The following is a 27735-nucleotide window of genomic DNA, read 5'->3' as shown; positions in this document are numbered from 1 at the left end:
AAGAAAAGAAAAGAAAAGAAAAGAAAAGAAAAGAAAAGAAAAGAAAAATATAAAAAAGAGCCCACGTATTGAGCAAAAATTCCTTCTGGAGTTGTGAGTGCAAAGCAAATCTACAGCCTGATTTCTGGATGTGGCTCCTTAATCTCTGTGCCCAGACCTTCCTGAGGCCAGTTTGGGCTCACACTTTGCCATTGAGCTACTCTGCATCTTCAGCAACTTTTGTCTGTTTTAACCTTAACTTTCAAAAGGCTCCTGCAAACTTCCAAAGTAAGCACAGAGCCGTAACTCTCTGCACCACTAAAGGAATCAAACTGATGCAATTTATTTCCACGGAAGCATGCAATATTCAATGATACAGCGAATCTGTGTTTTAAACACTTTTTAAAGGAATAAAACCCTGCAAAGAATTAATTAGGCACGCTCCGAAGCCTGAGCATTTAACAGTTTTCCACTCATTTGTAGAATTTTAAGACCACCAACACTGGATACTGGCACAGATTATGAAACGTATTCAAGGCTGAAATACATACTGGTCAGAGGGCTTGCCCACTAAGCAGCTGCAAAAGCTTCAAGAAAGCTTTAGCTGTGCTATTATACTTTGTAAAGAAACTTAAAAAAAAAATATCATAGCATCTAGGAGGTTAAACGTGGGGCATAGTGACTCATTGGGAAAGTATGTACTGCACAGAATATTGTCTTCTCTGCAGATCAAGCAAATTGTTAATACAGCACAGAGGTATTTACGGTCCCAGCACCACAAAGCAGGGTTGAAAGGGATTACAGGGCTGGGATCTGCGCAGGATCAGGCCAGTGCACGTGTGAAGGCACGCAGGGCTGGCTGGAGACAGGACCATGGCAGGTCCTGTCCATCCCCAGCCTCAGAGCTCAGGAGCTGAAAAGGTTTGAGGACCAGAGAACATCTGGCCAGGGTGCTGTGGAGACGGCTGGTCCTCAGCCCCCCCCCATGGGTGCAGCATGCTTCAGCTGCCAGGGAAGTGTTTGGCCAATACGTCAGCAGAAACAGGCATCGTTGGTTCACCTGAATGAGACAAGATATTCACATCTTTGGGGGAAGCAAAGTGATGAAAACAAAATGTTGTGTTGTGGGTTTTTTGTTTGTTTGTTTCTCCATATCAGAGAATTTCAGTGCTGCAAAGACCCCATTTTCTGGAAGATTTCCTCTTTTTCCAACCTTTTCTGTTGCCTACTACAGTACTACAAAGAAATCCACGCCTGCCAAAGCAGCTACCATTGGATAAGAGCCTTGGAAACCCATAACAGTGTTGCAGTGAACTCGTTTTATATGATGGGAAGCTCAAATGAAGAGAGATCATTATTTAAGTAACCAGTGCCTGGAAGTTCGATGGATGCTGTACAAGACAAAGATGGTGAAGACAAGGTATTTAATTGAGATAGAAATGTGGTACATTTTGTATTTGCAGCATACTGAAGGACGGACAGTTTTCTAACCAAAGCGTATGTATGACCCCTATGCAAATGTGGATTGAACTAAAAACCAAACCAAATCTACAGTTGAAGTTGTCAATGGAATTATACTAAAATCAGTAAATATGCACACAAATGCACCTGCATGCACAAAATAGGTATAAGGCTAAAAGGTCTGATTTTCACAGTGCTGGGCAGTGAGGAGTGGCCTTCACGTAAAACTGAAGTGCATCAGCTTATGCCAGGACATTGTAAAAGAGCTTGTTCAAATGATAATTGAGGCCCTCACGTCTTTGTGAAGCAAACACACACAATTTTGTGTCTTTAATTTAAAATGAAAGCTGCAGCGTACCGGGCAGCGATCTCCTAATGGAGTATTTCTGCACACAGATTGGCTCCCAAAGTCCAAGAATATCAAGGAGGAAAGTACACGAGTTCCTATAACTTCTTTTATTTTTAATTCAGAAAGAGTCTCTTTGGCCACTTGTTCCAATTAGATGCTCTTGAATTCTTCAATGCAGAGGAAAGGGAAGAGAAAGAAAAATGCCAACGCTTGCAGTGCTGGAACTGAGCCCTTGGGGTTCAGCTAAGGACAAGAACTCAGAGGCTTGAACACTTACCTGGAGTTTCAGACAAAATTACACAGACATGGAGCGTCTCATCCTCAGGTGCTGTCCTTGCAGTTCACCTCTTGCAAAAGGGACTGCGCCTTTCCTGACAGCAGAGGGGCTGGGAGTCCCCTCTCTATTTAATAGTTAGGAGAGGCTGGGGACCCCCTCTCTATTTAATAGTTAGGAGACTGCCTCAAACCTCCTCCAACGCTGCAGTCTCAGTAGTGGCAGCAAAAATCCTGACACAGGATCAGACACACTGCCTGATTCAACAACACAATTTGACCCTGGAATTCACAGGGTTAATGCTCATATTGAGGACCCACCAGTTTCTGAGAAGCAGGAGAGGTCTTCTGCAGTTTCTGCTGTCTTTCCTGGTAGCATGCTCCATTGCCTAATAAAACTCTCCTTGAAATTATGAAGTTTCTCTTAACATATAATCTAAATGCTCCCTGCTGTTTATTCTATCCCTGCTGACTAATGAAAAGACCCAATATCTCATCTTACTAAAACATCTTTCCTTGTACTTGCAGGCAGTTTCAGTGATTTTCCCAGTCTGAGCAAACTAATTTTTCTTAGCTCCCCTCATAGGCATTACCTGGCATTGCTGCTGCTTGTCTGTTTATCTTTTCCCTTTTTCTTGGTTCCCTTTAAAAGCACTGTGCTGTGCAACGAGAGCACATTTTGATGTAGATCACTCAGGATGTTTTTGCCTAGTCCATGCTGTCCTTTTCATTATGCATCTTATTTACATTACCATCATGTTGCTGGCCTCCATTACAGAAAAAAAAAAAAAAAAAAAAAAAGCAGATTGTATTGTAGACATCCATGAAACAGCCTTCCATGCTGGGAAGCCAGCAGCATCACTTGTGCTTTTACATATCCAAGGTTAGCTCTTTCTCTGCTTCTTCCTTCTCGCCCCAGGCGGTGCCACCAGGCTGCGGCGGTGGGATGACACACACGGACTGCGATCGGTTCTGCTTCACGGCCTGAACCTTTTCTGCATTCCCAACTGCGAGAAGAGAAAAACACAGGCTGGTATGAGAGATGTTCTCCTTTGTGGGTCAGCAGTAATGAAGCAATAGCAAGAGCTATTGAGATGACCACTGGCTCATTGGGGATGAGCTATTCCACTGCAAAGATCACTTTTCAATTTTAAAGCAGAAGACAGAGATCAGTGCCTGGATGGAGGAAGGAAAAAGAAAAAAAAAAAAAAAAGGCAATTTCAGCCCCACTTTGTACTTTGAAATGTGTTACATGTCTGGTTCAATATAACCATTGTTTTGTCAGTGCCCACCAGCCACTTTGCAGAACAAGAAGTCACGGCAGCGACTACCTTAAAGCAGCTTCTCAAGAAGCAGCGGCACCACCCAGGGGTCCTGGCGGAGCACCTGCAACTCCAGAAGGCCACAGGAGAAACTGCCTGGGTACACACAGTCACGACAGAGTGGCTGCAGCCCCTTCACCCCATGCCCACATATGTCGGGGGACGCTGTGCTCATGTTTTTTCCCTGCAGCACAACCTTGACAAGAAGGAATGTGAAAAGAAAAAAAGAAAAAAATACCCAGAAATGCTGCTCTCTGTCACTTTGCTCTGGTTACACTCATGTTCGTCTCCAGGAACAACGCAGTTCAAACATTTATAATAAACTGTGGATTAAAATAGCTACATCCACAGCGGACGTCCAAGCTACGAACACACGAATGCCACAGAATCCCTTTTACCTGCTCTTGCAGTAAGATGCCTTTCTACAGATAAAGTGCTGGCTATTCTACAGCTCTCTTCCTAGTACGTTTCTAGTTAATTTTTAAAAGAAAACTGCAAAGGAAGAAAACATCAGATTTGGAAGGACACAAAAAGAGTGAAAGGAAACAAGGATACTTTCTCACTTAAATATTTTTCCAGAATACACATAACAAAGAAATACTCTGGATGCTAATCCAGCCCCTTAATCCAACTCAGCCTATATTTGGAGGCAATATTACTTGCAGGATCAACACTGAACCTTTTCAATCATCACTTTTACAGATGCAATTGTGCTAAAAGGCATTTGCCACGTACTCTAAAAACTCAGTGCCTGGTTTCCTACGTGCTGCATCTCCAGTATGGCTGGAGACAGAACAACTCTTTGTGGTTCCAAGCTAAAATAAATCCATCCTCTGCATTTTGAAAGATGCATTTTACAGTTTTGACCAGCTAAACTTTATGTGGGGCTTCATTGGTATTAAACACTTTTTAAGCGCGAAAACTAAGCCTTCAGTTGTCTAAAAACTGAGCTTGTGCTTATGAAAAGACCTGCGGTTTTAAGCCACTGTAACAGATATTCTACACAGACAGTGCTGGTAGTGGTGTACTTCAATAATAGGCAAAAACCAACCAAACAAAAAAACTTAAATTTTGGAAGAACTTAAATTTTGGCACGAACTTCATGTTTCAAAATACCATTCATTTCTATAAGGTTTTAGTTTATGAGTTAGCTTCACAACAGGTAGAACAATCTGCAAATACTGTCAAACATCTTAGTGCTTGGTGGGATATAAAGAATGGTACCGGTGTCAAATGCATTCCTGGCTGAACATGGGAAATAATACATCTCTGTGCATATTCATGCAGCCCCTTGCAGCACACAAGTAGCAAAGAGGCCAAACATCTGGACAGGGATTCACATCTCACTGCTATCATTGCCAGCATCGCTGCCCAGAGCCCCTTTGCTGCCAGCAGGGTGACCCAGCACGCGATGCATCTCCTCTGCTCCACAGACCAGCAGTGGGGCGAGATGGGGCTGCCCTCAGCAAGAGTCTGCTCCTCTCCTGGGCTGGACAGCAGGCCATGTGCCCGCCTGGAGGGCTGGGTGTTGTGCCTGGGCTGCCTCAAAAATCCTAGCCATGCAGGTGACGTGGCACAGACCTCCTGCACATCCTCCCCACCACCTGCTCGAATGTCCCCCCGTGGTGGGGAGCGGGGCTTGGTGCCCTCCAGGCCCCCCCCCCCAGCTTACCGGTTAGGGAGCGGCACAGCCTGGGCTGCACGTCGGGGCTGCCCTGCGCCGGGGAGGAGTCCTCCTTCTGTGATTAAGGAAGAAAAGTACTTTAATGCATTTATGAAGATTGCTAGCAAGTCTGTTAATGACACTCATGCTTCATAAACAAGCCATTTGCAATCCCCAAGGACTCTGTTTCCATTTGTTTTCCTTTTGCCAAGAAAAACAAAAAGAACTACTTCTAAAAATAGACCGAATGCATGGCAGGCATCGCTGAGGGGAAATATTTACAGACGCCGATGTGGTTCAGGTTGGTGGGAGAAGCCTGAGCTCTCCGGGAGCACGATGAAGTGGGTGCCAGACGAAAAAAGCCGACCTGGAGTGATGGGGTGGCAGGTGAGGACAGGGAAGCAGAGCCTATGGCCAGGGCAGGGACATTTCCCACCCTGGCTGTAGAGCCAGGAGGCAGGTAGCGAGCTTGCCGATCCCCACCCTTCAGAAAAAATCAGGTAGCACGATGCTGCCCAGATTCAGTCCTCCTGTAAACTGGGAGTAAGTCTCTTGCACAGCTGTGATTTGGCACCCAGGTCCAGAAACCCAGGCTGCCAAATAACTCTGGACACCTCCCAGCCTGATTTTTTGTTTTGTTTCCTCTCGCTTTCCTCCCTCCCTTAACGAGGGACCCGATGCCCTCCATCCATTGTGTGCCGTTTTATTGACCATTTTAATAACAATGCCTCCCAGGCTCCGCAGCAGCAGCCCGGCTCCCTGGAAAGCCATTCCCAGGGGCATTTAATGCTTCTCAGAGCACGCTCCATGAAAGGGCTCCGACATAATTACCAAAGGCAGTATGTCATTTACGCACACGGCTTACGGGCAGCTCCAAATAAGCTCTTTTTGGGGGGGAGTGCACTTGCATTTTGGCAGAAGAAAAGAGAGAGAAGTTGCCTGGCTACAGGTGCAAGGATTTTCTGGGTCCTCCATGGTAAATAAAAGCTATCCTGGGTCTCTGAAACCACAGTGCCAGGCTACTTTGCGTTGGATCCTTGCCTAAAACAAGGCAAGCCCAAAATACACACAGCATTTAGAGCCAACATGATGCACAGCCACAGGAAGCAGTAGCCTTCAGGAGGAATTTTGTCCTTAGGCGGAGGAAGGCGAACTTTCTGCTGGAAGTAGATAGTTTTGGAGTTAATCCTCTGGGCTGCGATTCAGAGCTGAAGTCCTCTCTCAGCCTTGCCAAGATTTTTGTGCCTGGTGTAAACCATCTGATCTGCACCCGTGGCTCAGGAGGGGTACGGGCTGCGCATTTCTGCCTTCTTTTCCCTGCCTTACCTATTATTCCCTCGGCAAACCCTCCTGGGCAGGGGTTCCTAACACAGCCTGGGGCCACCCCACACAGCTGTAGAACCACAAGGCAGATGCCTACAGCACAGCAGCCACCCAGGCTACAGATGGAAGGGATTCATGCTGGCTGCAGCCAGATTGATGCTGGTGAGCCCTCCAAAACAGGGCACGAGTCAGGATGGATGTCTCCTCTCCTCTGGTTCCTCTGAGGTCTGGCAGAGCCACGGGCCTATGAAATGACACACTTCCATACACACCTTATTTTTGTGATGACTGATACAGGAGGAAGACAAACCAGGATCTAATAAACTATGAGATTAATCTAATTGAGCTACAACAGCTTCATAATTTAATAGCAAAAGACCAATCAACTTCACTAAAAGAGGAAAAGCCCTACATGCTGACAGCCACCGAGCAGGAAAAGCAGTGTTTCTATTGAGCCAAAGGCACTTTTTAATTATTCACTCTGCTCGTGACATGCAACTGACTGAACGCATCGCAAAAGCTTTTTATTTCGTGTAGGCTGGAGAGAAAAGACGGCTCACACGTTTCACCAGCGCTGGAGGCTTCCAGTGGCCCTTGAAGTTTGGTTCCCGATTTCCAGGTCGGTTTGCAAACACAGTTGTAATGCTCCCATCTTGTGGTCAAATGCAGAACAGAGAAACGCGTGGCGTGAGGGTGGGTATTTTTTCTTGCTGACTCAAAGCCTGAAAGGCCAAACCCTTCCCTCTGGGATTACAAAAGACGGAGCATGAGACAATTGGAGCCTCTCAAACACTAAGCACCTAGATTTTGCACTCACGGCTATTTTAAACAGGGAAGTGCCACTTGCTCAACAGCTTGGCATGAAACCCTAAATCTGAGTGGCTTGCTTTTTTCCAATATAAAATGTAAAGTGCTTAGCTGCTTTTAATGGGCTAAAACCTACTTGTTATCACAGCGTTCCTTCTTCCTGATGGCAAAATCCAGTGTGGCAATCTCTTCTCCTGCAGTGGGAAGCAGTGGCATACACACACCTCCCTCCTTCGTGTTGATATTCTGTGTCTCTTTCAGAATACTTTCCCTTAACGTTGGGGGTCAGTTTTACTACTATCCACTTGCAAATTGTCACGGGGAGCAGCCAGTGAAAGGCCAGTTCCAAGCATCCAGAGAAACAGGACAAAGCCTTCCCAGAGGTGTTGGACATCCCACCAAATGCACTGTGTTACTGCTAGGAGCAGCAGTCGGCAGGAGTGCAGGAGCACAAGGGTTAACAATCAAATGTCCTTAAAGAATGAAACGTGCTCAAAATCAGCGCGAGTTTGATGTTGTTCTTTTGAAGTTTAATTATACCAAATGTTCTACAGGAACATGCCATGTTCTTCCCTATCTATTTTGAATTGTAAGTACCAATCAGCATGTAAATGATCAAATTAAATCTTTTAAGTTGTTTGCAAGAGCCGGAACACCTTTCTGTGAATGAAGGGCTGAGAAGCAGCAGCATTTGGAGCAGTACAGCAGCTCTCAGTGGGCTCCTCAGTGACTGGCATTTGAACAAAGAAATCAGAGTGGAATAAAGCCTGCGGCAGCCCCGAGTTCCTGTGCTGTCGTGGAAAATTACTATCCAAATAAAGAAAGATAAAGTACCTCTTTTTAAAAGGTCATTCTGCTCTCCTTAGTGATGGAGTCCCAAAGAAGTCAGTGAAATTTAGGGAAGCTCAGCAGTCACTGCTGCTGATCTGCGGGTCTGGGGGCAAGTTACAGGGGGCTTAGGTGTGCTTCCTCCAGAGAAAGAGTTGTAGAGGGATAGAGCAACCCAGAGAGACTGAGCCTGCTCCTTGCGTGTCATCCCTAGACCATTTTGTCTTTCTACAAGGAAATGCTTGCCCAGTTTCTTCCACCGATTTGCAGAGAAACCAGCAGAGAAACCATGGGCAGCCCTCACCACTCACAGACCCTGCATTTACCTCATTTCTCCTCGCATTCAGAACATGAACTGACAGGGAGCTGTACCAGTGAATCTGGACTGCAAATGGTTCTCCCAGGAATCCGGCATGCCACACTTCCTTCTATTTTACTTTCTTCAAATCTGCCCAGAACCCAGAGCTGCTTTTAAAAACAAAAACCTCACCTCCAAAATAAATAAAAAAGCTCACAATAATGCTTCTGTCATTTCAAAAGAGTTGTACGGGAAATAAAAACACCGAAGTTTCAAATGTTTGCAGAACATCTGACAATGGGTGCTCCGAACTAGAATGGGTATGTTTTTTTCCCTACTCACAGAAATGCAACTTAGGATTCAGATAAACTTTTTGGTATTTTTTAAAGATGGGATTTTTGTTTGATAGGAAATACTTCCAGCAAGAGAGCTCTTCCTAGCACTTGTGATACCTGCTATCCCAGTTCCCACTGGGGAGAACAGCCCGTGCACCACCTCCACGGCCACGGGTGTCCCCACTCTCTTACCTCCCTCCTGGAGCTGGCCCCGTCGCTTCCAGCCGTGTCCACCCGCAGGCTCCTGCGCTGCAGGACCAGGATCTCCTTGGCCTGCTCCATGGGCTCTGTCTCTCCAGGCAGCCTGTGCCTGCTGTACGCTGGGCCCTGCATCGCACCAGAGACCACCCGTGAGCACGGGATGCCCCGAAGCAGCACCCAGCAGTGTGGCCAGAGGCTGGCTGTGTGAGGGGACACCCTGTCACCCTGCTCTGAAGCCCAAGGGATCACTGAACAATGAGACTGAGATGCCTTTTTGTTAGTCCCTGTGGACACCAGCCTAGAGCAACAGCTCCGCTCAAGGTGCCTTCAGCCAGAGTTGCCTCAGTGCCTCTGCCCATGCTTCACATCAGCCCCACCTTCATATATAAATCATGTAATAGCATCAACAGGAACAAGAAATCCTGCTCCAACAGCCATAAATCTACTAGAATGCGTAAAGTCTCCCGTTAGCATCAGAGGGAGATGGGATAATTCTGTTGCTATGCAGGATTAGCTGGATTTGGGCAGGAATAAGTGCAAACAGCGGGTGGGTCTTCATCTTTCATAGAATAATAGAATCATTAAGGTTGGAAAGACCTCTAAGATCATCTATTTCAACCTACCACCAATATTGCCCACTAAACAATGTCCCTAAGTACCACATCTGCCCTTTCCTTAAACACCTCTCCTCTGGGGGACTCCCGGCCTGTAGGAGCCAGGAGCTGTTGAGGCAGGTGGATCTGCTAACCTGCTGCCTGAAGATCCCTGTGCTCCTCCTTTCGTGCTTCTGGTGCTGGGTACTGATGCCTAAAATACTTTGTGAAATTATAGGTTGACTGGGTGAACCTTTCAAGAGCTGTCATGCTGCAAACAGAAATGTGCCACTGACTTGGAAACTGGATCTGGCTTCAAACAGCCAACTATTCTCTGCTCACAAAGACACATCATTAGTAATTATGTAAATATTCATAACATCTGCTCAGGCTGTTCGGATAACTGAGATAACTTTTGTTATTGGACATCTAAAATACAGATGGAGGGAAGAGTTATACCGTTCTCCTTATTCGGTACAGGTTCCTTGCCAATATCTCCTGTATATTTTCCAGGACATCCGGATCCAGGGTATCCTCCGACTTTTTGTCTGTTATGACAGTCCTGTCACTGTTGCTGCAAAGAAACCCAGAGCACCTTATTTCAGAAGATGCACAGCAGTGCAGCCCCAAAGCCCAGTGCTCACAGCAGCTCTGTCAGAGCCCACCACCACCAGACCTGGGCCCACTGCATTCATCAAGGCCAGGACACTGCTCATCCTCTGGACCATTTGGCATATCGACCCCTCCCAAGAAAAAATAAATAAATAAGAGTCTTTCTTTTGAGAAACCTTGATAATTCTCAGTCATGATTCTTTCCCTGAGAGCCTGCATATGGCAGGAGGAGGATAAATCCTGCCTGCTGGCTTTCCCAAGCAGGGGCATGGCCTTACTGTAAACCTTGTGACTCGTGCAGCTGGCCAGGGAGCACTTACAGCAAGGACGGGTGAGACGGTGCGTGACCCAGCTGCCCGGCTTCTGCCAGCTCGATGGCATGCTTCCGCTCCAGCTTTTCGTAGAGAAGCACAATACTTGATTTTGGCTGGTCATACTCTCGAAGCAGGATCTTCTGCAGGTATTTGCTGTTGAGATACTCTAGCCTGTTTGAGGACAGAGCAAGACATTCTTAGCCTCATCCCCCCTTGTCCCCAGAACTGCTATGCATTTGAGCAAGCCACTGTGCTCATAGTCCCTGATTGCCCCATATTCCATTACATTTCATTACCTGCTTTCCAGAAACCAGTGGCCCAAGAGGCCAGGCCCTATTTATTTCTGTACATGAGCTAAGATATTAAAACATCTTCAAATAATGTAAGAACTCCCCAAAGTGCCAAATTTATTATGAAGGCTAGTAAGTGCTATAAGTACACACGGTGGTAGCCTCAAGGGATAGAGCATTTAAACACTTCCAGATTCCCTCTTGGGCTGTTTCCTCTCACTTTCTGCTCAAATGCAGCATGAGGTTTGGAAAAGACCTAGCTGTTATCAAACATGGTCTGGCTGCTGTCAGCTGCACACAAACCTATGTGCAAGGAGCCAGTACACTCAGCAGCAGCAGAGCTTCCCATACCCTCTAGTGGCACTTCCAAGAAAATACCTGTCAGCTGCCTTGATCTGAACCTGTATCGTGAAGTTAGCTGTATCTGTGTGTCTGCATAGCCAAGGAATTACACCAGGTAGATTGTTATTAGCATATTTTAAGGTATTCATATTTTTTAAAATAATACGAATTTCTCCCATGTGGGCATTCTACCAGAACTCAATAAAAACTGCCACAGAAAGCAGGGGAGACGCTTTTGTCAGCTCGCAACAAGCAGCTGCCCCTCCAAGTGCTGCAAGTTCCTATCCGTGCTGCTAAGTGTGCAGGCACTGGGCAGGCAGGAGGCTTTTCAGGGCAAAGAACAACGTGTGACCTGCAAGGAAGGGGAGAGGCTTTGCTCTGCTCAGCACTGGTGCCCTGACAGCCCGCTCTCACCTTGCTGCAGATGGAAAAGCTGCCCCCTTCCATCTGCGGTGTGCCACGAGGATGAACGAGGCTCAGCTGCCCACAGTGCAAACTTACGGAATAGGAACCAGACTCATTTTTTTCTACACATGTACACAGTTGTATTTTGGCAAATCCTTACTTGTCTTTCCAGTAATACTGTCCCCAGTGTCCAGATATATCTTCTATGCCAGCCAGCAAATGATCCAGGAACTAAACAGAAGAGAGGATTTTGCTATACACTGGTTGCATGTATTGCATACGTGATGAACTCAGTCAGCAGACATCAAAAGCCAGCAGACAAAACGGGGGACGGTTTCAGCTAGGTACACAGCTCTGGTAAACAAGAAGAGGGGCTGTCGGCTCAATTCCCCATTCAGCCCTACACGTGTATCCCTTGGTTCTGGAGTACAATGAGTAATTTGGCTGCTTTCTTTCAAGCCTGTGCAAGCAAAGACCAATCGCTGAGGGACGTGGATCTGTTCTTTATGATACGTACAGGTTGGCTGATGGCTGGCATGTCCCGCCTATTGGGCCTAGATAAGCAGGAGATGTTCATGCCGCATGTTTTGAGGACAATTTGTCTCAGGAGAACAGTGTCTTCAGGATATAGATGTAGATAATGCACAAATGAATACTCCGCTTGAATAACAAACACTGCCTTCTCCCAAGCACTTCCCACTAAATAAAATCATTGACCACATTGTGCCTTACACAAAAACATTATTTTTTTTTATTATATTAAAAATCCTAGGCAGGTTGATTTTCCACCTTGAAGTTAAGTCTCCGTAACTTCTCAAATCGTCCTCCCTCCTACTGGCATCTGGAAACTGGGAGAGTTCACCACTGCTCACTTGGGTGCCAACGCTCCCAGCGCTTCCTTCGCCTCTAATTCTTAGAAATTGATTTTTTTTTTTGTGGGGTCAGAGGCAGAACAGTTCTCTTGCCTGCTGTGGCAGAGTGCTCACAGGTTTACAGCCCCTGATACCTGCAGCTGTACGGTTGGAGGACGATGGACAAATCCCCCACCCACCAGGGCTCCTGCCAGCGCTGGATGGTACCTCCTGGACAGGCTGGTGGGAAGGGGCCCTGACTGTCTGGGCTAAGAAATTTGAGGACAAAAGCTGCTTCTGGCTCCCTGCATGCCTGCTTTCCAACTATCGGCATTGTTACCTTGTCTACTTAGCTTAATTGGTACATAGCCATTTTCTGCTCACATTTCCCAATAAACACATTTTCAGAAATGATTTACTATTCAGTCACTAACAAAAGAAGAAAGTATTCTCTGTTCATTATAGGAAAAGCCTCTTCAGCCTATTGAACTGTTCTGTTCAGCTTAGACAAAGCCCTGTAATACAACCTAATTGTGATGATGCCAAACATTTTATAAATGTCCTCAGACCTAATATCTTTACTTCTAGCTACCCAAAAATGAAGACGAAAATATTCCTAAAGGAGCCGTGCTTATGGAATTGTGACTGGGCATGAACAACTAGATTCTGAAGCGCTCTGTAACTAGAAAGGCCAATGCCTGGATGGCAAGAGCAAGGTGAACCGAAATGCACCTTTAGGCTCCAGTGACTTCATATCTCTGCCCTGAAAGCACCCAAGTCTCATTTTGCTTCTTTTCCCTTTTCTGAACAAGGTTAGAGCATAAAGTTTTGGGCAAGTGATCATCTTTCTCTGTCAGGTTTGTGCATCACCTGAACAATTCAGTGCTTGCTATTCTACCCATGGATAGAAAGTTGCATTGGGCTTCAAACCTGGAAAGGAACTGACCTGCAGAGGATTCAGGTAAAACCAACAGGAGTGTGCAGAGCTGTAGAGTCCCAGGAGCTGCATTTCAGAAGGACCACGTGCTGTCAGCAAAGCATGCAGGAAAGCCCTAGCCGTGTGCTGACGGATGCACCACTTACCCGGATATGGATCTGCTCTCCCACCGTGGGAGCACTCTCTCTTTTCCTCTTGACGTGCAACAGGTCAACAAGAGGGCGGATGGTCATCCCCTGCAGCAAAACCACAAAACCGAAAATCGGGCTGTCTTCACACCAAGCGTTCTAGCGGTGCTTGCACCGCCTCTTTTGGAGAAAATTCTTAAGCATGGATGTGATTCACAGCTATCCCAGACACTGCAGCAGCGATAACTTGGTTATCAGACCGAGGCCTGCTGCTTGAGCTAGCACCTCTCCTCTGCTCCTCTTTATGTGCAGTATCGTATCTGTGATGCTTTAACAACACTGGAAACTCTCACCCCAGCTGCAAGCCACACATCTGGCTGGCTTGCAGAGAGCTCTGGTGGTAGCTCATCAATGGGAACTCATGTGCAGGTTTTGGGATGGGGTAGGCAGAGAAGGGAAGCGCTCCCCACTCCTCATCTGGTCTCTGGCATCTCAAAGACACAAAAACTCCACCAATAATTTCAAGGTCAAGCCTGCAGCTTGCTACAGCTGCAGCCTTCCAAATGGAAAGCCAGAAACAGTGATAGCCCTGGGTACCTCACAGTGCACAGCCTCCACCAGCATTTGCCCAGCCTGGAGGGGCGATGTCTGATAACTTTCCGAGCATTACGTGTCACAGATCGTTACTTTCAATGATCTTGATTGTCAGCCAGTGGCTAAGTCTACTAATCAAAGTATCCACCTGGTGGGAAGGGTCAAGGGAAGAGTCTTAATGTCCTTTAAGTCTTGTGAGAGAACTAAAATGCTGCTGTGATGCATTTCTTAGTCTGGCTTCCATACAAAATTACTTTTCTAGGACATGTTTACAGCAAAAATGATGGAGTGGTTGATGTTTATGACTTCTGAATGTCACAAATGTTGGCACGGAGGAGAGTTGAACACGTTTTTAATTGCAAAAACAATTAATGTGTCATTTTAATAGCTAATAGCAATAAAAAATGCATAATTATTCAGAGTAAATAACATAAAACTCACAAATTCAGAAACAAAAGATATTAAAAAAAATAAGTAGAGACTATGCAGTTTGGTCTCTTGCCTTCAGTGGATAATTAGCTGCATTTGCATTCATCTTAAAGTAGCATTTCAGAGATTTATGCCCAAGACTCCCAGATTCAGAAACACCTACACACCTGCATTCCTTTGGCCCTTCCTCGCCTTGGCAGAATTACAGGAATCCCGCATGTCACTGCAGGCCACCAGACCATGACATGCCTGTAGGTCCCCTGTGACCTCCTCCACCTACTCCTTAGCCCGGAGTGCATCCCACCGTGCTGACAGCTCTATCGCAGCTCACACAAAGTTTTTTTTATCAATAGCGATCCAGTAGCTAATGGGTAAGCACAGTCAGCAAACAAAACAAAACAAAAAACAGACTTCACAATTATCATATTTGCTAACAATTTCACCAAAGGGGTCAGAGGCCAATAGGCTGAGAGAGTGAATTTTAAATGGAGAACGTGGTATTTAATCTTTAAACTGCGCTGAAAGGCAGAACAACGAGGGCCTCCTCTGACATTCCAGACGAGCCCACGGCTCCTAGGAGGACTTTCGGGTCCACGTGGTGCATATCCAGGCCTGCCTGGAAGCACTGAGGACCTGACAACTGCTCGGTCAGCCTTCCCAAAATCATTAACCAGGCCTGTGGTGGGAAGAACCTCATGCAACTGAGTTAGAAAGACCAAAATAGCCATGTTTCCTGGGCTATACAAAGCACCGACAGACCCACGTATGGACAAGCCCAACCGCTGGTTGTTGGTCTGCAGAGCACAAGGCTTTTCAGACAGCCTGGTCAGCACTTCCAAGAAAATGAAGTAGCTTCCGAAGCTGCAGGACTCATTTATAAATCCGACTTTCTGGAGGTTCACCTTAATACCTGCACCTGTTGTTTTCGATTTGTTTTCTATGCTGTGCTACAGCAATATTTTCTGGTTCAGCTTTTGAACAAGTTTCCTTCCCCCCCAGTATTCTTGTGGTGGCCTCAGCGGCCCAGCACTGCAGGTATCTGGAGCCCGCGCCGGGCCTGCCTTTGCAGGGGCTGTGCCCCCACTGAAAGGCTGCGGGTCAAGGGGTCGCCCTGCTGCCATGTACCCGCGGGGGACCCTGTTTAACTCTCACCCTTTAGCATGGAGATGACATCACCAGTCGAGCTTTGAGGTAACACAAAGGCTCTTTCCCGGTCCTGGGAAGGATTTTCCGAGGCCTCGGCAGAATAGAGCTGCTGCCTTAGAACAACCTTTGTCTGAGGCTCAAGAGCGTCTCTGCATGAGCGGACGTGCCTAGTGACCGTATCTTTTCAATTTCTGACCCACATTTGCATCTTAAAACTTGTCACCCTCCACCTAACTGCGCTCCCCCCACCCCCTGGCCCCTGCTCTCTCCTTTCAGCCCACGACAGAGCCCTGTGAGCTGGGCCTGGTGCAGCTGTCCTGCAGCACCCCGCTCCCAGCCCATCAGCACATCACACTTGTCGAGGATTTTTGGCTCGTGATGTGGATTAGGAGGACGTGGGGAAGCCCTGAGTCGACCCCAGCACAAACACGATCCCCTCTGCATTGCCCAGGAGCCCGACACCCACACTCGAGGGGCCGAGCAGAAGGGGCTCGGTGTGGCGGGGCGATGCTCGGCAGCTGTCGCCCTGACCCGCCACCTCCCGCAGGCCCAGCAGCTGCTCCAGGGCAGGCGAAGGGGCTGGGGGCGTGAGGGGGGCGGCAGGAGGGCAGCCCTGCTCAGCACCCTGCTCAGCATCACGTGCCTGACCCCGCTCGCTTCAGGACCAGACGACCCCAGTTTTTCCACCGCATCCTCATTTGGACGTGACGGCATTTGTGAGGTGAAGTGAAAGGAGTTATTTCAGGGAAAGCCTTGAAGCAGCCTAGGAGTTAGAGGCTTGCTCCTGGGCCCAGGCCAGCCGGAGGCCCCGCGGAGCGGTGCCACCGCCAGGTGTCAGGGCAATGCTGAGCGCAGCCCCAAGGAGAGCACAACGCCCGCCGCCCTGCACCGGGACCCAACGGGATCCGCCAGACAAAGCCGCCACAGCACTGCAGAAAGACATTCACAGGGTAATTCCAGCACAGAGGAATTTTGATAGGAACTTCTACGTGCTTGCGTTGGGACCCCGTTAGCAAGACGGGGTTCCCTCGTTAGCAAAACTTGTTCCCGCATCGATATCCAGCACTCCGGCATAAGTGAGCAGACCCGAAGCAGCAACGTCTGTGCAAAAATTTTGGTGCAAAAATTCTGCGATACAACTGAAGAATTGCTAGGGCCAAAAGAGAAAGAAGGAAAAAACAAAAATTAATTTTCAGTTTAAAAAAAAAAAAAAAAAAAAAAAAAAAAAAAAGGAAAAATCAAAGGCAAATAAATCACGCGTGCTATGATTTCATTTGCATTTGATTTTCCTTGCTTTTATAACAAGAAACACACCCAAATTTTAATCCAGTGGAAGAGATAGCACAATTCTCTTCCTGCTTAATCATCATAAAATAGCTACAGCTTGTCCATTAACTTGTGCATCAGATCTAATGGCTTAGTACTGGTTATTCACCTGAAAAACAAAAATCATGCTCATTCTCTACATCTGCTGGTGACATTCCTTTGGACTGAGCATTTTTACCTGTACAAACACGGTGAAGAGGATGACAACAGTAGTTGCTGCAATGAAGAGCTTCTTTCTGTGAAAGTCAGGAAGCAAGAAAACCAAAGAGAAACAAATGGCTCCGCGGAGACCCCCGTACGCTATAATGAATTGGTCTTTGCTGGTGACGGTGTTCACATGAAATCTGTTCACGAAGAAGGTCAGTACAAGAACCCCTGAAAAGCAGGAAAGAAGATGGCAACACATCGAACAAAAAGAGCAATCAGATACATATCTCATAAATATATCTAATATATTGATTATCTCAAACTCACAACTGTACGATATATTCTGTGGTAGAACATCACTGAACTGGTAAACACTGATGACTAGGATGTGGCCAGGGCCAACGGGGCGTATTCCCAACAATTCCACAAGGCCCCTGGAGAAGGGCTTTTCTTCCAGCCCCAGACATTTCTGATTTGGAGGAATAAAACAGATATCAGTGACTGGCTACGGGTTGAGGGACTTTGTAGGACTATAAAATTTTAGTCAGCTCATTTTGTAGTAAATTCTATTTTTCCCCTCAGCCTCATGCTTATCACAGTCCACCTGGAAAACTAGAGTTTCCTTCACAAATTTTTCACTCAAAGATTTATGCTGTTCAACTTTAGACTGTGTAAGGTGACACAAGAATTGATGTAATTTACAGTTACTTGCAAATAGACAGATTCATAAAGGTACAAAAAGTCTGGCCTTAAATCTATAAGCCGTGATTTTAATACCAACTGATATGACAAACATTTTATTTCCTGACGATTAATAGGCATTTTGAGAACTGGTGACACAGACTGTAATTGCCTGTTGCTAGGAATTAACAGGACCCACATCACTATTGCTCCTCTAGAGGGTGTTTGTAAAGCATCATTGAAGAAATGAACTTAAAAAGTAGTGTACTGCAATGTACTAATCAAACATCATCCCACACATATTCAACTAAAAATAATCAGCGTGATTGCAGAAGAAAACAAAAACCTGTGGATGTTCAGAAATAGCGAGCTCAGTGAAGTGAGCCTCATAGCACCTTCCCTGCACCCAGAGCACCGTGGCATGGGCACCCAAAGAGCTGCTGGGGAGGGATTTGGTTACAAGGGGCTTTGCAGCTTCTAGCTCAAGCAAACGCTCTATTCTGCACCAAAAGGCTCTCAACTAAATCCAGAAGGACTACAGCACAACTCACACCCTCAGCCCAGTACCGTCAACCCCAAAGTACCCGATATTCCTGCAGGAGGAATCCGGAGGGTCTGGGCCTGCACCATGAGCACGTCCAGATCTGCTGCTGCCTGGGTGGGCTGAGCAGGTCCCACCTCGGCCACCACCTCCAAGGCAGGAGCTTTAAGCCCAGCCCCAACCACTTCTGCCCAGCTCTCACCACCCCATGCACTGATGCCCAGCACGCAGAGCATGATATTGCTGTGGGGACCCGCATTCAGGGTCAGATATGCAGGTTGATTATGAAACGAGAAAAAGAAATCAAAATAACTCAGAACTTCTTTTCATCTAACCCATATAATTTAAAAGAAAATCAAATATTTGAATGTATGCACATTTCCAAGTGCATTTACAGTGCACAGTTATTAAAACAAACCTTGGCATGTATTAACATCTAGTAAAACACATTCTGCTGTGCCTTGCAAATCATGGTTTATCCTATTTAAGCAATTTCTTGAAGTGTCTATCAAATTTGAGTTCAAGTAAATTGCCATTCTGCTTGACTCAGTGGTTTGTAAACATAAATCCCATTGAATCTTTTGTAGCTATAGAATTCTTTGCCAAAATTCTTTTGCTCTGTTGTATCTGCAGATATTGTTAATATATAAAAACATTCATAAATGAGAAGGATAGAAAAGGAAGAAGATGGCAACATACTGGTGTCATGGTGTTCATCTCTATCATCTTTTCCTTTCAAAAAAACATTTGTACAATATTAAACAGTATTATATTTGATTACATTACATTATTAAATGAGATCCCAAAGTACTCTGGCACCAGGACTCATGGTTTTCACTGTAACTGATCTCAAGAAGATATCTTTAGCCACAATTACCAGTGAAGTATAACACTCTTCATTCAATTACCACTAGGTTTTGTTCACTTTTTTTACTGTGAACACTGCAATAGGCTTCCCAGTGAGGTTGTAGAGACCCCCTCCATGGAGATACTCAAAACCCGAAGAGACAAAGGCCTGGGCAGCCTGCTCTAGCTGACCCCCACTGAGCAGGGCGAGGGACCAAAGAGGGACAATGGTAATTGCTGAGTCTGTAGCACACCTTGGAAATCTCAATTTAAGTGCTTTGGAGCCCAGCTCCAAAACTGTTTCAGGGTATCATTTTCCTGCTAACATTTCCCAGTTGTTCCCACAGAGGAACAAGTAGACACTGAGGTGTAGGGTCGTGGCATTTTCTTCCCATGTCACAACATGCAGATTTGTTCTTATAAGTAATCACCACCACCAACATCCCCCCCCCAAAAAAAAAAAATCTGGATGGGTGTTACTACAACTCACTATAGTTACTTATATTCCTAAACATGGCATCTAAAGTCTTAGTTACACAAGTATCCTCATGTTTTCTCCTGTTACCTCCATTTTAGGTCCCAGCTCTTATCTATGCAGAAATAAGCTATGTGAAGCAGAACAGCATCTCCAGGGACAGCTGTCTGATGGCTCCAACAGTTTTCCATTTAAGGACACTGCTGTACACAGAAGTTGTTATGAATTAAATCCCTTAAATCCCTGCAATTCAGAATATGCAGTCAGAGGCCCCAGGGTTTTACACAGCTCTTTGATCCCAGGCTCTGCACTTACACCCTTTCTCCTATTGTGAAGATACCAAGGGACTAAGCCACACTGAAATGGACGAGGAGATTGTGGTAATCAAAGAAGGGGCTAGGGCAGATGTATCAATAAACTAGATATCATGAGAACTTCTATTTAGCACCAGCGCTGTCTGTGGTGGTTGTCCAGGGCAGGAAATTGCAGTAAGGTGCATGGCTTGCTTTTCAGCCAGACAGCAGTTCTGGAGGAGGAGAAACATCAGCTGGGGCAGCCCTTTCCAGTCCTTGGATTCACATCTGTAATAACCACACACACAGGGAAACAGCAAAGGATGATGGTGGGAGCAGAAGCACTCTCCCACTTCACAGAATTATACGTTTCACTCAAACAACCACCAAAAAAAGCATCATTTCACCATACCTAGTGCTCTCCAAATGAGACAGAAAATGACAGTGAAGCAAATATATGGCCAGTTCCACTCGTGATTTTCTCCAATGGTGGAAACTCCAAGAAAGATGAAGATGAGGGTATCGCTAACGCTGCTCCACATCTTCATGAAGTATTTGACTGTGGTGTGAGACTTCAGAGAGATGTTGGCCTCCACGTAACGTTTCATGCCCATGGCACAAGCAATGATGCTGAGAAAACGAAACAATAAATTTTTGTTCTTAAGTGCACAAAACTGACACATTAACATTTAAGGAAAAAATAAATAAAAATGGCTTCATCTAGTGTCAGATGTTTGCATCAGTACTGATCCACTTCCTACATCAGTCCACTGATGCTGGCAGGACCACCAGGACAGAAGGATACTAGATGGGTTGACCAGACTGCCTGAATCTAGCTTTTAACAGATGAACAACTCAATCTGCATTTATCATAGCCACGCTGCAATACTTCCAGTTCCGTACACCCAACACTTCTCATCGCCACAGTTTTAGCGCTGACTGTGCCAGTCTCTCACCATCTGGGTCGAAGAGTTTCTTTCATAGGAGCTATTTCTCCTGGATGGGAAAAAGACATTTGAGAGGAAAGGAGACTGTTTTTTCTCGGTATGAGAAGTGCGTAAATAGGACTCCTTTGTTTGCTCTCTGGTCACTACAGCAGGCTCTTGTAGGATTCAGAATCATAGAGCAGCTTGAATACTGCACTCCTGCACCCATGGGAACAAAGCTAGCCTAAAGCTGGAGAAACCCAAGCACAAGATATACCTCATGCTACCTAATTCCAACCCCAGTCAGAGTTGCAATGCACATTCTATGGGCACAGCGAGGAAGGCATCCCCTCCATCCAAACAAAACCCAACAAAATGCTCAAACAGTAAAAATGAAAGTCTTAATGAACACTCATCAGGCTGCACAATGAGCCAAGAAACGGCTTCCAAGAGCACCGCTGTGTTTCTGAGCAAATTAGAGAGTGTCGCTATAGTCGGAACATTCAACTTCCTCGTGTATCGCAGAGCCAAGGTCACTTCAGAAGTGTGCACCACCAATTAAAACTTCTGCCTTGCAATTTTTCATGGTTAATTGGTTCTTCAAGTTACAGGGTACACATGGTTAGCCTAATTCATCAGCTTTTCAAATCAATACGTATTCAGGCCAGCAGTCTTGGAAGGTCAGAACAATTGAGTGCTCAGAGAGTCAAAGCTCCATTTTTTATATTTTAGCCCCGACAGAAACATTTTGTTTCAAATGTTGTACCGACAGTGGCAAAATGGATTTACTTCTCTGAGGTCTGATTTCCGCTGGTGTTTGGAAGGCCATCCACGCAGGGTTTTACTGACTGAAACCTCCTTGCACAGGGGATTTCATGGTAACTCTGCTGTCCTGCTTCAGCTCAAGTATCAAAACAAACTAATCAAAGTCTCAGCGTCTTTGCCGATGAGGAGAGTTTTCATCTGGTTGTGGTTTTGTAACCCACATGAAATCACAGACCCTGATTCCCTTCTCCACAGCTCTTTATTTCAGGAAGACAGAGCCAGCCACCATGTGCTGCTCCCAATTTGCACGGCTGCTAACAAGAGCAGAATAAGGGCCACCTTCTTCTGGCTCATCGGTGAATCACTAATGCAGCCATAACCACATATGTTACTGGACCAAGGCAAAAGGAATGAACAGCGACATTCATTTCTGCTCTACTTAAACCATTAAGAAAATCACTGATACTATTATGGAAAAACACTTATCTGACATTTGGTTGGAAGAACAAACAAGACATTACAATTAAAAAAAAAAAAAAAAGACTTTTTCAAATGAAGATGGACTTCCACCCACTGTGAGTTATTGATTCCTTGGCTTGGCATTCAAACATATGAAAACAACAAACACACAAACATTCCTATTTTTTTCATCTTGAAATAATTGTTTTTCCTCATCGCCATAAAAAAAGAGATACATTTTTCAAAGGAGAAAGAAACATTTCTTTTTGTCCACAATCAAAACTGGTGTTGATGGAAAGGACTTGCAGTAAAGACATGGGATATAAAAGGTCAGAGTCAGAAAAGCCACGATGTTCTTACTGGAGAAAAAGATCCCATTTTACTCAGCAGCCTGACACAAATTCAAATCCCTTTTTCAACTAGTGCTTAAGTTCACTTCTTCATCTATTAAGAAAATGTACCAATACTTAAAAATATTCTGAAATCGGTCTTTTTGATTTCAGACTGACCCACTTTGCCTCAAGCACACATCATGAGCTAAATAAAAGAATTCTTCTGTTTCAGTAACTGCCTCAATAAATCATGGATAAAATAGCTCCAACTAGGAACTAAGAAGTCCAACAAGTATTTATGGCCACTGACTTTCAGAGCTGTGTTTTGAAAGTGTTTTATGGAGAAGAAAAGAAAAAAGATATGGGTCCAGACCAGATTCACAAAGAAAGAAGAAATTTGATCTATTCTCTCACAGCTTCAAAGATGGACGCTGCCACTAGAAAATATATATATATATTTCAAACTAAAAAACATCTGCAGAACTGCTTAGCGGATTCGGTTGCATTCACTTTTTTTTTTTTTTTAGACTATGTAGAATTGATTATTTTGGCAATCAAACTATTTTCAAAGAAACACTTGGTTTCTTTGAAAGGTCTGCTTCTTATAATACAGTATTCCCTGGTCAGAAATGAATGAATTGTTTAAAAATCAAGATATATAAAAGAGGCATTTATAATTTGCCAATTATAAGAGCAGTCGTGCAGGTATCGGCTGCCTTTGCAATTGCTTTGCTTTAAAAACAATACATTATTCAAAAGAATAGAAAATGAGTTCCATAATGGGTACAGTAGATTGTGATTGACAGTAGGAGACACCATTAGCATTGAATGCTTTCTGCTCCATGATGATTATGCAGCATTATATTTATTTCACTGTTCTGTCTTTTGCTCCTGTAAATAGGCTTTCTCTTACCTATTCCCAGAGCTAGACTTGTTGTCAGTAATGCCAGAATATTGCTCACATCAGTTATTCAGGGAAGCAAAATCTGCAAGGTATAGGAATAGTTTGAATCCAAAGGAGCATCATTGGTTTTAAAGCAGATTTTTTTAGCTTTTTTTTTTTTTTTTAATCTTATCATCATATTTACAGTTGTTTACAACGTACTATCAATGGAATCTAAGTGCACTTTATACTCTTTATGGAAATATTAAATGGTTGGTTGTGATCCTCAGCAGCAGCTAACTTGGTTTAGGTAGTAGAACCAAATGCCAACAGCTATCAGCCCACACATATCAGAAGGACTGAACCACTTGTGCCATGTTTTTCATCTCTCTCTGCTTTCCAAGGTAAGATTTCTTCAACCACTAGGACTATTAGATCCATTTTTTCTCAGCACCAGCTCTGCAGGTGAAATTCACAACAAGGCGCTAAGCACAATGTTCAGTTGTCAGTGTATGGAACTGACTGTGCTATAGGAAATTGCAAGCAGTTTTGGTTTAGCACCTTTGAAACCTTGATCTCTGCCAAATTTGGCTGAAATGGGTCAGAAGATTTCAAACGTTACTAGAGACAGAGAGGTGATGGACAGGCCCACCCCAACTTCCTGTTCGCTGTCACAGACAGATTTCCAGCTAAGCAATCTTACTTTAAAAATTTCTGATGCTTTTCAGCAAGTATAACCAAAAAGCTTCCCTGGAGAAACGAGATGCTAGGACATACTTACGCCACGATTCCAGAGAGGTGAAACATTTCCGCAGTGAGATAGGAGAGATAACTGTACAGGAAGACAAAGAGCGGCTCAATTACACGGATATCCTTGGTAAATCGCGTGGTAAAGGCGGCCGTCATCCCAAAGGTAAGACCTACTAAAACTCCTCCAATCCCAACCACAAAGAATTTTCCAACTCCAGCAAAAACATCCACAGTTTTGATGGCTGGCATTTCACAGAATGAGCGAAATAACTTGTAGAGCACCTGGGTGAAAAAGGAAAGAGAGAAACAGCCATTAACAAAGCGTTCAACAGCCCAACAGGAGGGTGCTGTGGCACTCACATGTATTCCTATCTGCAGACACGAGCCAGGTGCTCAGCTCTGCTGCACCAAAGGGTTGTCCACCCGACAGCCTGAGGCCAGAGAACAGCACCAGGCGTCCTCTGCTCGAAGAGGCTGTTGAAGCCTTTACCCCCCATGGAGGAAGGCTTACCACAGTCACTGCATCATTCAGGAGCGACTCGCCAAAGACCAAAATGTGTAGCTTTTCGTTGACGTGTATCTCCTCAAACACAGCCAGCACTGCCACAGGGTCCACCGCAGCGATCAGGCTGCCGAACAAGAGGTTATGGAGCAATGAGACGTCCTGCAGGTGGAAGGCCCTCACTTGGCAGATACCATAGAGCGAGAAGCCAATCCCAAACACGTTCCATATCGTCCCCACCACCGCGTACAGGAGGATGGTGCCAATGTTCTCAAAAAAGGGACGGCTGGGCATGAAGTACCCTGCGTCGAGGACGATGGGTGGCAGCAGGTAGAGGAAAAAGATGTCACTGTCCATAACGGGTGGCGACTTGTCATTTAAGCCGTAGATGATGCCTCCCATGATGAGTCCTACAAATATCAGTAAACAGCTCTCTGGGACGACAGAGGGCAGCTTGCTGTAGAGATGAAAGCCTGCAAGGGGATGAATGGAAAAATTCCATATTATCTCAGCAGCTAAACTGGCCAAAGAGCACCAGCTCCTCACTGGGGTGAGGAAGCTTCCTAACCTCCCTCCTTCTGCAGGCTGCACTTGGGAATCATAATAATAAATGTGCATAATTACAGTAAAGTTGCTCAATCAGAAACTGGCTCAAAAATCTGAAAGGTCGCTGAAAATACCAAACTTTCTGAAATTGTTATTGGTTCAGACTGTAGTTCAACATAGCATAACATTAGAGATGTATTTTTGGTAACACACAAACATTAAAAAAAATCTGCATAAATAAAAATGTCTTTGAGATAATTTATGACGTAATCTAGTTAGCATGCCAACTTCAGCACGAAGAACAGAAATAGTAACTGCTAATTTTAAACACAATACAGATCACATACATCCAGAAAGATCAAAAAAGGAATCATTAAAAAAGGAATCTCATTAATTATAAATAGTACCAGTTTTCACATTATTTAATGATTGACACAAATCTAATGGTAGCATTGATTTTTTTTATTATTTATTTTTCTCAATCAGGCCAGCCTTGTGCAACACCCAGTGTTAGAGAGAAATCCTGACAAACACCAGAAATACTCAAGGTGGGTTATTAAAAGAAAGAAATTGAACAAACCAAACTGGAATAGAAATAAATAAATAAATAGCTGTGATTATTACTATTTCTTCACATGTGTTGACAGAATTGAGACCTCATCATATAATATGCAGAATAACAAAAGGAAATGACCATTTCCATCTGAAAGTAATTCTGATCTAAACAAATCTCAGAGATGTTTTCTTTCTGAGGAAAAAATAAAAAGGAAAAGGTGGTAAAATAACCTATATAGTGGTAATTTTACAGAAGCAATCACAATTTCGGGGAATAAAGGATATGTAAATTCCACTTTCCTATGGCAAGTTCTGCAGATGAATGCAGGTCTGTTTGCCTTACGTCTCATTTGACTTTATCTGGCTCATGGAAATAGCACAGCAGCTAAAAGCATTCCCTGAAGGACACAGTGGCTGCTTCCAAGTCAGATTATCGCCATGCACATAGATACATTTGTACAACTTAGGTCTCAGCAAAAAGTCTGACATACAAGATGTACATCCTTAGGACTTGATGTGTTACCTCTGGCTCCAAGATCACCTGTTTCTCTCCCATCCCAAACAGCTTTGAGCTCCCTTTTCCTCCTGGTCCTACTCACAAAGGGGATTTGAGGAAGGACCGACGCCTCCCTGCCCCACTGCTGTCCCCAGGCCGCCCCGCAGAGCACCGCTCCTCACCCTCTCGAGACGCCTTACCTATTTTGGCCAGGGATGCGAGCATGATCCAGAGCGTGATTTCAAAGGGGACTTGGACATGTTGGTAATCCAGAGAGAAGAAGGCGTGCTCCGAGGATTCATTGCCCTGGTCTTCCTCGGCAGCCCAGCTCCCGTTCTCCGCTGCTGGAAAGCCCTGCAGGGCTCTGACCCGGGCAGCCTGCAGGAAGGAGGAGAGCAAGGGTCCGGCCAGGACAGCAGCTGCGGCTCTGCACCCTGGCCTCTGCCTCTCCATTTGCCCTTGAAGCCGCCCGCTGCGTGGGTTTGGCCACAGATTGCTGCTCCCAGCCGCTGGCTCCCGTTCTCGATGCTGCATGCGTCCTGACGGAGCCAGACAGAAGGGGTGGCTGTGGAAAGGAGTGACGGCTCAGCCTCTTACCACCCCTCTGCCCTGCTGGGAGCCCCCCTGAGGATCGCACCCCCTCAGGACCACGTGCCCACGCGGGCTAAGGCTCCCCCTGCGGATGCCTCGCGTACCAGCTGCATTCCTGTTTGAGGGAAAGGGGCGTCATGCTGTAGTGCTAACCCCTGACGTGGTTTGGCTCCCTGTGTCTCAGACAGCCACGGGGAGCAAAAATAAAGTAAAACCAAAACTGCCACTAGAGCAGCCAAGCCTTTGTGGAAAAGGTGCCACATAAAACAGCTCCATCCAGAAAGGGGCCCAGATTTCACTGGGCTTCTCATCCATAGTCCACTGCCCACAGTGCCCAAAGGCAGCGATGCTACTGATAATCACTTCCCATGTGGTAAATCAAGCAAAGCAACCAGCTTTCCTGTGCTGAATGCAGAGCTGCAAGCTGGGCTGGATGAAGGCCCCCTGAACAGAGGAATAAATTTCTACAATTGCTTAAAGCTTCATCTTATAGTAAAAGATGAAAGGAAAAGTTATCTTATTTCACTGTTTGAAAACGGCACCGAAAACTGAGTGAGGTTGCTTCAAAAGCTGGACGGACAGACGGAGCCAACAGCAAAATCTGCCGGACTCCTCTGAGCTGGAGCGGCTGGGGACCGTGCCACAGGGCATACGACGGCCTGGTCTGAGAGGTTCTTTACAACCCCAACCTCCAACTCTTACATAAACCCGAATGCCTGTTTTGAGAAAGACATATTTTCAATGGAATTAGATATACAAATACCACAGAGGGAAGTATATATATATATATATATATTGGGTCAAACTCCTCCATTGTGGAGTTTCACATAAGTTAATGATGTTTCAACAGGGATGAATTTAGTCCAAAGAACAGATGTAATTAAAACACAGAGGCCCCAGGCTGTTGCTAGACTAATCGATGGCCTCTTTGTTTCTCTGCAGCTGCCTGAATGACACCAAAATCGAGCTGCCAGTAACATGCTGGTGACCCACTTTTCTGCAACAGAGCCAGAACCCCACAACCAAGTGGTGCTAGAAACAAACTTTCTTATACTGACAAACTGAGGCAGGGATGATGGTAAGTGCACAGTGCACTGTTGTCAGAGCTGAGGGATGGAGGCAGCTCTGATCCTGGGCTCAC

At 45.4% G+C, this 27735-nt stretch overlaps 1 protein-coding gene across 1 annotated transcript; it reads right to left on the bottom strand.

The window, feature by feature from the left end:
* Window positions 1-2211: 2211 nt before the first annotated feature.
* LOC118167144 (sodium/hydrogen exchanger 2-like) lies at window positions 2212-26786 on the bottom strand. Its single transcript, XM_035326386.1, has 13 exons — window positions 26699-26786; window positions 26204-26568; window positions 24416-24879; window positions 23936-24186; window positions 20202-20419; window positions 16985-17181; window positions 13330-13419; window positions 11556-11626; window positions 10365-10529; window positions 9892-10006; window positions 8831-8965; window positions 5057-5123; window positions 2212-3069 (listed from the first exon to the last, which is right to left on the bottom strand). The coding sequence occupies exons 1-13, from the start codon at window positions 26731-26733 to the stop codon at window positions 2933-2935; spliced, it is 2310 nt and encodes a 769-aa protein (XP_035182277.1). The 5' UTR covers window positions 26734-26786; the 3' UTR covers window positions 2212-2932.
* Between the last annotated feature and the right edge of the window lie 949 nt (window positions 26787-27735).

This window comes from Oxyura jamaicensis, chromosome 4 (genome assembly GCF_011077185.1).
Source record: "Oxyura jamaicensis isolate SHBP4307 breed ruddy duck chromosome 4, BPBGC_Ojam_1.0, whole genome shotgun sequence".
Classification (NCBI taxonomy): domain Eukaryota; kingdom Metazoa; phylum Chordata; class Aves; order Anseriformes; family Anatidae; genus Oxyura; species Oxyura jamaicensis.
Note: the sequence above shows the minus strand (reverse complement) of the source record. Positions and strands in the feature narration are given on the sequence as shown.

Excerpts from the sequence above, each read along its gene's own strand:
- LOC118167144 (XM_035326386.1), bottom strand. The coding sequence starts at position 26,733 with ATGACGCCCCTTTCCCTCAAACAGGAATGCAGCTG. Across the intron at positions 26,569-26,698 it reads CTCAAACAGGAATGCAGCTG|CCACCCCTTCTGTCTGGCTC; the intron begins GTACGCGAGGCA and ends TCCTTTCCACAG. Across the intron at positions 10,007-10,364 it reads CCGTCTCACCCGTCCTTGCT|CAACAGTGACAGGACTGTCA; the intron begins GTAAGTGCTCCC and ends GTTTCTTTGCAG.